Source organism: Gymnoscopelus braueri, assembly GCF_963280865.1.
Source record: "Gymnoscopelus braueri genome assembly, chromosome: 6".
In the NCBI taxonomy this organism is placed as follows: Eukaryota; Metazoa; Chordata; class Actinopteri; order Myctophiformes; family Myctophidae; genus Gymnoscopelus; species Gymnoscopelus braueri.
In genome coordinates this window covers 11322651-11333490 of record NC_137607.1, presented here as the reverse complement: position 1 = coordinate 11333490, position 10840 = coordinate 11322651, and the positions used below count along the sequence as shown (strand labels likewise).

General features: G+C 41.2%; 2 protein-coding genes across 2 annotated transcripts in view; both read right to left on the bottom strand.

Moving 5' to 3' along the window:
• The window catches only part of LOC308086529 (uncharacterized protein), a 280681-nt gene that overhangs the window by 69278 nt on the left and 200563 nt on the right, over nt 1-10840 (bottom strand). The window lies entirely within an intron of this gene.
• On the bottom strand, nt 828-10004 carry LOC308086792 (toll-like receptor 13; the record flags this gene model as incomplete). Its single annotated transcript, XM_080430439.1, has 5 exons — nt 828-1044; nt 2522-2639; nt 3427-4060; nt 5225-5469; nt 9869-10004. 5 exons carry the CDS (start codon nt 10002-10004, stop codon nt 828-830), a joined length of 1350 nt encoding a protein of 449 aa, XP_080286565.1.

The following is a 10840-nucleotide window of genomic DNA, read 5'->3' as shown; positions in this document are numbered from 1 at the left end:
GAGACTCCTGTTACTAAACAAACACTCTATAGCAATGATTACAATCAGAATGTAGTGCTTAAATACAAACCTTTTTGTTTTAACCAAACAATATCTCTTACCCTACCTTTAAATAAAGAGCAAATGTAATTCAGTTCATTATGAGAAACATCTGTAAAAGGTTGACATAACAAATTGCCTGTCAAAATCTCACACCTGCCACCAATGAAAGTTGAAGCTTGGGCTTTAAATGGAATGATGTTGTGACCTAAAGAACACAATGAATATCAACACTAGGTAAAAAACACTGTGTTTGAAATAGACACGAGGGCTTTTTAGGCATGATTTAGGGCCCTAAAGATGAAAACACAATGAATATCAACTGCTTAATACTTTCCAATAAGTAGATGGGGGGAGTGGAATTATGACAGTTGCTGCTGTCATAATGTCACTCGTAAAAATACTCTGTGTTTGAAACATAGACAGTAAAAAGGATGGACAAAGTGACGCCCATAGACTCGTTAACAGACCGTTAATGAAGCCTATTTTTCAGCAATTTCAAATCCGCCATCTTTCTATATCGCGTCATATCCTATACACTCGGAAATGAATGCTATTGGTTGGGACCAGATCGGGGGTGGGGAATGAATGCTATTGGTTGTGTAGCTTGTCAATCAAATCATCGCAAGGTAGCCACGCCCCTCCTACAGCATACCCTACTTTATCATCAATTTTTAAAATAAATGGGACCATAATTTACCAAAACGCATCTCATGGTTTTCCGTCTGTCTGTCGTTTCTGTCTGTCTTCTTAAATGTTATCATGATTTGAGTGAGCAACGGTTCGGTCTATATTTGTATATGTAGCTCAGTGTCTCGTGTGTCCAGAGCTCTGCGTAGGTTCTGCCAGAACAGTGCAGGGTGCCGTCCAGCCTGGGACCAGCTCAGGTAGGTGTGTCTCTTCACCAGCCTCCTCATGTGATTGTAGGAGGACAGATGCTGGACTGGAATGTCCTCCAGACACACCAGGATCAACACATCGTTGTTTTCATCAAACAGACGGTAGCTGCCCAGAGGAGAGAAGAGGAAATGCACAGTATGTAAAACTTTATCTACCAAAATTAAATTAAAATTGTATTAAATTACAATGTTTCATTATATTTTGCTTAGAAAAGGGTGCGCATGGCATGAAAACTGCAGTCTTCTATTCTTTAAATCATTTTATTAGTTTTTTTTTTAAATTAGTTTTATTAATAATAAACAATAAGATTAGGCATAGGGGATAAGGCAAGATAGGGCCCATAGATTGTGTTTAGAGAAACAGAAAACACACATTCAATGAATGTTCACCTACAGTCATTTGTAGATAAGGCACCAAATCACAAATGTTGTGACAAAATAATTATATGGACACATCAGCCATATAAATATCATGGAGCCTCCCCCCGCCACCAGCTGTAATACGACTGTGATCCACCAGGGTGGCTTGTATTGGATTACAAGGCCCTTGTTCTATTGTTCCTCTTTTCAGTATTATTTACATCCTCAGCAGGTCATTTAGTGACTCCTAATGCAACTCTGAGAGTGTATAAATGTAATCAAATGGGTTCCATAAGGTATACATTCTCAGAGTTACAGACATGTAAGGGTCCAGTTGGAACCCCCTCAAGGAACCCTGACTCCCTGTACCCCACTTTGAGAATCAATAAAGCATTTGTGTTTTATGCAATAGACCACTTATTTGTTTACAAACATTGAGACTGGACGCACAGGTGTTCCCAACAGATCCCCAAACCTGTTGTTTTGGGGTGCACTGGTTTCAGTTCATTCAACCTCCTCTGTGTGTAGGCCAGTGGGGTGCACCCTAGCGAGACATAATGTACTTCACCCCGCAATGGTATTGCGCGCCGAGAACAGCTGACATACAAGCTCACAACCGCGTCGCGGATGAGACCGTTGTGAGCTTGGAGGTCTGCTATTCTCAGCCGTTCTCTGCGCGTGACACCTTCGCGGGACGGAGCATAAATTAGGCTTGACAGTCTGCAGCTGCGCAAGCAAGAGCAGGCTCTGGTGCCGTGATCATAGAGCGCTCCCTCCGTTCTTATGACAGCCACTATAGAGGTGGGGTTTGGGGAACAACTGCTTTGAATTGCTATTATTGTTTAAAAACAACAGAAACCAAGAAATATATATTTCAAGACTGAGAGATCACAGTAAACATCTTAAGCATTCTTCCTCCACACTAGGAGAAAAACAGCATCTGAAAGTTTGATTGGATGCATTTTTACATGTGAGGCTGTGACCACTTTTACATTGCATCTTATGAGCGGTGGCCGGTGGGGTTCATTTGGTGCCGGCTTGCACACGCATACTGGTTCTTATCAGTGTGACGTTGTCTGTTAAGGTGTGTATAGTCACTCAAAATTGCACAGAGCTGTTTGAGGGCTCCACGTTTACAGCATTTGTTCTGCTCAATTTGATCTGGGCCTGAGTTAAATTAACACAATTTTATCAGTGAAATGTCCGAGATATGGCGCCCCCACCTGGCCATCTGGATCTCTCTAGAGCACCATTCACTCTCCAGGTAACGGCGGCTGATCACACAGATGGTCTTTCTGCTGCCATAGATGGCATCTGTGATGTTCTCCATGATGGGTGCACCTGGAAACAAACCAAAACATATCTTATAACTGATAGTTTTTTTTTATTCTTATTGCATTCATTCCCATTGATGTAATGTTTTTTTCATGTTCATCATGCTTCTTTTTATTGACATCTGTATGCATGTATTGCACTGGAGCTGTTGAACAAAACAAATTTCCTTCTGGATTAATAAAGTATCTATCTATCTATCTATCTATCTATCTATCTATCTATCTATCTATCTATCTATCTATCTATCTATCTATCTATCTATCTATCTATCTATCTATCTATCTAACATGATTCAAAACAGATTCAACCAGATATTACACTGCATACAGTATAAGAGATAGATAGATAGATAGATAGATAGATAGATAGATAGATAGATAGATAGATAGATAGATAGATAGATAGATAGATAGATAGATAGATAGATAGATAGATAGATTAGTTGGGTGGATTAACTACCCATTGTCCGTCCCATTGTCACACCCATTTCTGGGCCCCAGATGTTAAAAACTGTGGAATCTTTCCAGGGCATTTTCTATGCTTTGGGCATTCTAGTTTAACAAGTTTCAAATGGGCATATCTTCTTAAATATTTCCCCCGATTTCAATGAACGACGCGTCATTTGAAAGCTTACATTATACTTTTATAATCTGTAGAAGGCTGAAAAATGACCAATGCCATGTGTCCTGAAGCATGGTACCCTGTCACCTATGTTTACAAGTGTTAGTGGCAGCAACAGAGATTTAGATGAATAAATACATACAGTGTAAGTTATAGAGATAAAGGTTTGTACCTGGTGGAAAGTCTCGGTGGTGCAGACAGAGTCTCCACCCCTGCTCTCCCTCCAGCACTGGAAGCATTTCTCTGTAAACCCAGAGCTCATCGTCAACGTTGTAGGAGACAAAGGCATCGTAGCACTGAGGAGACCCTCTCTTTCTCTTCTTGGCATCATAAAGGAAGGCCAGGGAGAGGTAGTAGGCGTAGAGTAGATGCAAACTCAGGAAGTGGTAGGTGAAGGACGTGAGCAGAGTTAGCACAATCACACAAGTGGAAGAAATGTAGCAGATGAAGCCAGCGTCTATCCAACAGGAACGGATGTCAAAGTCCAGAAACCTGGTTCCCTTTTTAGTCAAAGGATAGCTACATTCGTAGCGGTGAGCACCGACCACCTGTGTTTGGTTGTTGTTCAACACCCACAGGTGAAAGTAACAATTGGAGCAATCACAATTGAAATGATTGTCACCCATGTCAACATACTTGAGAGCAGGGAGAGAATGGAACACAGAGACATTGATCCAAGTCAGCTCGTTCTGGCTCAGGTCCAGCCAAGAGAGTCGAGTCAGGTTGGCCTTTTCCAGGAAATCCAGGGATGTCAGTTTATTGTTGGAGAGGTCGAGAGCCTCCAGGTTTGGGATCGATTCAAATAGCTTTGGATAGAGATATGGCAGATTGTTGCTCCTTAAGCTTAGAGTCTTAAGCTGTGGAGTGTTGCTGAACGTGATGTATGTAAGAGGATAAGCAGATTGGATGTTGAATTGTATTGTAAGGTTCTTTAGGCTCTTCAGAGGTGGTAAATCTTGGGGAATTAAAAATGGATTTGTGTGGTCGACAACATTAAAAATTAGACTAAGAGTTTCAAGTTCATTGAGTTCTTCAAAAGCGTCCTTGTCCCACCACACCAATTTATCTGATTCCACGTTTAACTGCTTGAGCGATTTCAGACTTTTAAAATCCCCGCCCAATAGTTTTTTAAAGGAATTCCTCTTTAGATCCAAGAACTCTAGTTTCTGCAGACCTACCTTGAACGTCAAGACAAACATCTGAATGGAATTGTCATTCAAACTTAGAACCTTCAACTCATCGAGATGTAAAAACACACACCATTTCAGTGCGGTGATTTGGTTGGAGTCTAGATGAAGGTGTGTGAGTCGTGTTACATTTAAGAAGTCCGAGCAGCTTAATTCATTAATCCAGTTGTCATTCAAGTTCAGGATTTGAAGCATGGAGAGACTCTTAACATCATCTGGCACTTTGGAAAGGTGGTTGCTGGCAAGGTTCAGGTTACTCAGTTGTTTCATTTGTTTTATTGAAATAGACGGTTCGTCCAGGCCATTAAAGGATAGATCCAGGCTGGTCAGCTGAGTACAAGGTGTCAGTTTTTCGCTTAGGTTGCTGTTTTGATGTAAGTTAAGTGTTCTCAGTGTGGGTATTTTGCAGGCAATATTTAATATTTCTCTGTCTTTGTTTGTGCCGATAAAATTCATGAAAGACAGCTGTAGGTACTCTAGCGATTCGAGGCTCTGTAGAGACTGTTTGATGCTGTCGAAAGAAAGCCAAAAGGAGAACAAATCGCTAAAATACACCTTAGTTATATTCCTGAGAAAACGCTTATCTGGAATATCCCACTCCCACCTTAAGTTGCAGCAGTGGGACAGGTCGATGGTCTGAAGTTTTGGAAACGCAGCCGTTGTGATGCCAAACGTTTTTATCGATCCTGAAATAACCCTCAACTCTCTGAGCTCAGAGGACATGTTTAACAGCAGATCTTTTGAATGAAAAGACTCCAACTCGAAAAGGGTGATATTCAGCACCTGTAAGCGTGGTAGCTGTAAAATGTGCATCAGTTGATGTATGCAGTTGGTCTCCAGATTGAGTGCCTGTAAGCTGGTGAGTGACTGGAAGGCAGCGGGGTCAATGTGACGGATGTTGTTCCAATCCAAGCGCAGCAGCGACAGATTAGACAGCCCCTGAAACATATTGTCTGTCAGCGTTGTTAGTCTGTTGGTGTTCATGTAGAGCTCTTTAAGGACGGTCAAATTGGCAAACGCCCCATCATCTACACGAGTTATTACATTAAAAGCCAGTGTTAACGATGTTACATTTCCAGGAATGTCAACTGGTACGTCAACAATATTACGTTTTTCACAGTCGACCGAAACACCAGCACTGATGTTTTCAGAGTAGACGATAGTGCAGTCTTTCAGGAGGTAAGCCAGTATGGGACTGAGATGAAGCGTCCACAACAGGAATAAGAAGGGGAAACAATGCCAGCTTCCTGTCAGTGGCATCATGGCTGTCTTCAGGGTCAACTGTCAGGTACTTTTGGTGGAGTAATTCCGCTGTGGACATCGGTTGGTGACAACACTGTTCAGTATTGATGATCTAAAGAGGATACAACAGTATTGATTGAATTGATTGAATATTTTATTAGGCAAAAAATGTAAAACAGCACAGTTACATTTGAAATACTTTTTCTAAAAGGTCCGTTCAAAAAAGTCCTTGCGGTCTTGTTTCCATTGAGGTCCTTGGTATTCAATCCGTAGTCATATATAGTGGCACCAACAGTTCAAATATCATCACAAAAAAACTGGAAAAAATACACTATATCCAAAAGAAAAAGATTATGCAGAAACAAAAATAATAATGCTATTCCCCCCCCCCCCCCAACAACAATGGGGGGAGGGGGGGGGGGTTGTCTGTCTAACGGGAAAAAGGTACTACCTCCTTTTTTGGCCTCCCAAACGGTGAATTTTCAGGGCTGTTTTGAATGAACCCAGCTAACTGCATTTTTGGAGGGATGGGGTTAGACTATTCCAAATGTGCTGTTGTAAGACAGTTAATAGTACCCTTTGTTAAACCTTTTTTTAGGGACCATTATTACCGTCATGTTTGGACAGACTTGTCCCATGTCATTCTCACCATGTTGGGACTCAGCCAAGACTGAAATGTCAAGGGAACTAGAACTGTGAAAACTGTACCCACTTCCCCATTTGGAGTTTGAGTTAAAGTGAGAAAGTTAAAGTGAGAAATGAGAAGTGATCCGGTCATTGATCACTTCATAAACTACTGCTCCTAGTTTATGAACCATGGACATAATAACCTACATAACTACAGTACCACTCCACCTATTGTCTTGCTACCTAATACCCTACATAATCCATCTACTGTACGTACCATCTTTCCTACCTACCTACTGTGCCAACCAGCATGAGGGGTGTTTTTATTTGTCTTTTTTATATCTTCCACTGGAGCCTCTGCCTCTTGTACCAATATATATATACACACACACACATACACGTATACAACATTAATTTCCTTCAAGGGCAAACTCCCAAGATAGAATACAGAAAAGTCACAAAGAATAGTGTTTCTCAGATCACCATGTAAATACGTATTGAACCAAAGACTTTCAAATATTGAAGCCTTAAGCCTACCTGAACTCCTATAGCGTAGTGACAGTCATCCTTCCAGTACGTTACTCCGAGGAGAATGAAGCATCGTATGAGCGTTTGTTCATCTGACATTTAAGAGCGTTCAACCACGGCTCAGCTGTGGTCAAACGCGAAAGTGAAAGAGGAAGAAAAACATGTAAAACAGACATTGTGTACTTACGTAAAAGTACCTGTACCTCATAGTAAAATGCACACAGAAATCCCCCCAAAATCAGTGGTGGGAAGAAGTACTGAAACGAGAAGTGAAAGTAACAATAGCCTTCGTCAGGGTTTATTTCTCAACAATGACCTGACCCTTGCTTACCACAAATTACTGACCACTGCATGTATTGTATGTTTTTTTGGGGGGAAACCTTCGGGTAGTTTTATTTAAACTAACATACAATTCCCATAATGAACTGTCTGTCTGTCTGTCTGTCTGTCTGTCTGTCTGTCTGTCTGTCTGTCTGTCTGTCTGTCTGTCTGTCTGACTGACATTTGACCACAGCTCAGCTGACACAGCAGAAAGCAATAAAAAGTGTCAATAGTGAAAGAGGAAGCACACTGAAAATGGGCATTTCACACAATGGCTGTGGGCAGCACCCACTCACGTGCGTGCGTGCGTGCGTGTGTGTGTGTGTGTGTATCAATACTGCAATATAGAAATACTCTGTTACAAGTAAAAGTTTGGAATTCAAAATTTACTTCAGTAAAAGTACAAAAGTATTGGTATCAAAATGTACTTAAAGCTTGTAATATAGGATGTGTAAAAAACATTTGAAAATTGCAGATCTACAAGTTTGTAGATCGACTATTTTCAAATGGCTGAAATATATATAGGGCTGAAGTGGTTAATGTATGTTTCGTAATAATAATCAAAATCTACAAAATAACTAGTAACTAAAATGTTCAAATAATTATAGTGGAATAAAAATATAATATTTGTCTCTGAGATGTAGTGGAGTAGAAGTTAAGAGTACTGACAATTGGAAATACTCCAGTAAAGTAAAAATACTTAAAAAATGTACTTAAGTACAGTACTTGAGTTAGTTACTTTCCACCACAGGGGTAATGAACACAGATAGGCCAGCTCTGCGCAGTGCTGAGCAGACAGACTAAGGCTCTGGGGGCGTCGTTATCAATAGACATGAGTTTAGAACGGTCATCACTGTCCCAGACGTCTGAGTTAGGAACAGCCTTCACCTCTTAACTCCACTGCTGTGGAGATAAGAGGGACGAAGGTCAAAGGTCAAGTTTAACTTCTTTCAACCTGACTTTGGGATATTATGTCATCTTCGGTGGAAACGTTTCAAAACTTTTTTTAATCCTGAAATTATCAGAAAAAAAAACATTTGTATATACAGTATATAAAAATGAAAAAAATACTATACTAAAATGTTCTAAAATGGTTCAAAATGTTCATATTTCACCCCCGAAAAAAATGGGATTCAATTCCGTGCGGCCGATTCTTTCGTTCTTTCATCAGCCATATTGTCCAAATTGTCTAAACCTTGTGCAGTGAGAACAGTGGTGTAAAGTAACTACTTACATTTCTATAAGTACAATTTTTAGGTGTTTTTACTTTACTGGATTATTTCCAATCTTCAGTAGGCCTACTTTTACTTCTACTCCACTACATCTCAGAGGCAAACATAGTACTTTTACGCCACCACAATTATTTGAAATCTTTAGCTACTAGTTACTTTGCAGATATAAATGATTACACTTTAAAACATACATTAACCACTTGAGCCCTATTTTATACATAGGGCTTGTAGATCGGCTATTTGAAAATAGCAGATCTGTGTAACCTTTTCAACTCCTAAGAGTATTTTGGCTGTTTTTGAATGCTTTTGATTTTACCTTTCTAAATCTATAAACAATGTTTACCATAACAATGTTCGGTATCCTGCTTTGGTCCATCACATCACCTATATGACCCGACAATTATTTTATAACACGCACGCACGCACACGCACACACACACACACACACACACACACACACACACACACACACACACGTTCAGCTTAACTCATTGACTGCCATTGACAAGTACTCATCAGTTGACCTGAGGCTCACACTGCCATTGACGAGTATGACGAGTTTTGTGTTTTCAGTGGTTGTCCACTAGATGGCGCTGTTCGCTAACCTGGGAGTCACCATGGCCTTTTCTCTTTTAAGAGCGTTTCAGCTGTGGTCAAACGCGAAAGTGAAAGAGGAAGACCCGCGTGATCGGGGGATCAATCATACTGGAAATAAATATTCTATGATTTGTCAAAGGTTAGTGAAAACGCTCGGAATCGCTGGCAAGGGCAGGGAAAAGCTACACATGGCTATACAAAGGGCCCTGCATTGTGTTTGTTCCAGTAAGCCATTGTTACAGTGACTTGCTGACGCTCAGCAACTTCCAGACGTCTGCAGAGATGGACAGTGGTGGAAAGTAACTAAGTACATGTACTCAAGTACAATTATGATTTTGATCTTGATGTTTTACTTTACTGGAGTATTTGACCAATTGTCAATACGTTTGCTTCTACTCCACTACATCTCAGAGGCAAATATTGTACTTTTACTCTCTACACTTATTTGAAAGTGTAAAGAGAGTGTAGAGAGTTTAGTTACCAGTTACTTTGTAGATTTTGATAATTATTACAAAATATACAGTAACCACTTCAGCCCTATATACAGTACATTTCGGCAATTTGAAAATAGCAGATCTACAAGCTCACAATGCGTCGCGATGCGACGCATTGTGAGTGTGTAGATCTGCTATTTTCAAAACATTTTTTTACATTTGAAAACTTGAAATGGGACATTTTGCATAATGAGTACTTTTACTTTTGGTACTTTAAGTACATTTTGATGCCAATACTTGTATACTTTTACCCAAGTCAATTTTGAATTCTGGACTTTTACTTGTAACAGAGTATTTCTATATTGCAGCATTGATACTTTTACTCAAGTAAACCATTTGAGTACTTTTTCCACCACTGGAAATAAGCCATTGTCACAGTGACATACTGACGCTCAGCAACTTCCATATGTCTGCAGAGATGGACGGCCCGGCCCGCAGGAGGCCATGGGTCTGGAGCGCCGAGCTGCTGAGAGCCTCAAAAGCCCGTTGTTGTACAAATGGATGTATCTGGCTCACAGTCATATTCACTGCTGCTCAGGGAGAACAACATTGATCTATTCCAGAGGAAACAGGAACAATGGCCCTTTGTGGAAGATGATCATTTTCTGATTCCAGAGGTGATACATCCTCGCTTTCCTCTCCTTTATAACAAATAACTTGGCAGGGAGAGAGAGACATGGTACAAGCCTTACCGTACACAAAAACACTTTTTTTTTGGGGTCCCCTATCTGTATGCCTGTGTGGGGATGGATGCATTGTCTGGGTACAAAGACTGCCTGAGAAGGTGTGTATATAATGTGTGTGTGCGTGTGTGTGTGTGTGTGTGTGTGTGTGTGTGTGTGTGTGCGCGCGCGCGCGTGCGTGCGTGCGTGCGTGTGTGCGTGCGTGCGTGTTGTACTACACTGGTGAAGACTTCAAGTGCTGGCATCCGAGCATGGGTCCTGCACATAGAGTTAAAAATAATAGAGAGGGCACCGGATATCCCCTCCCATCCACTTGCATTGAGTTGCTCAACCAGCGCATGAAGCGAATTCACCCCTTTTCTTCCGGGTTGGAAATGTGATGGGCGAGGCCTATTTGGGGCTTCAGCCCCATGCGCAAGCTCCTGAGTCGAGCCCATTGGTCGAAACCGTTTTCGCTCGTTCACGTACAGTGGCCCCAGCTGCAGTACATATGAATGGCCAGCATGTCCAATGCGCTTCAATGCAACCACTGGGTTCTGGGGGCTTGGTCCTGCAATTGTGTTGATTTATTGAGCTCCAAGCATCAACACTGCCCCCCCATGGAAGGATGCCACGTTTGTCCCTTCAGGATAAGGCCCTTGCAATGGTTGGTGTGCACGAATGCACCATCCTTAC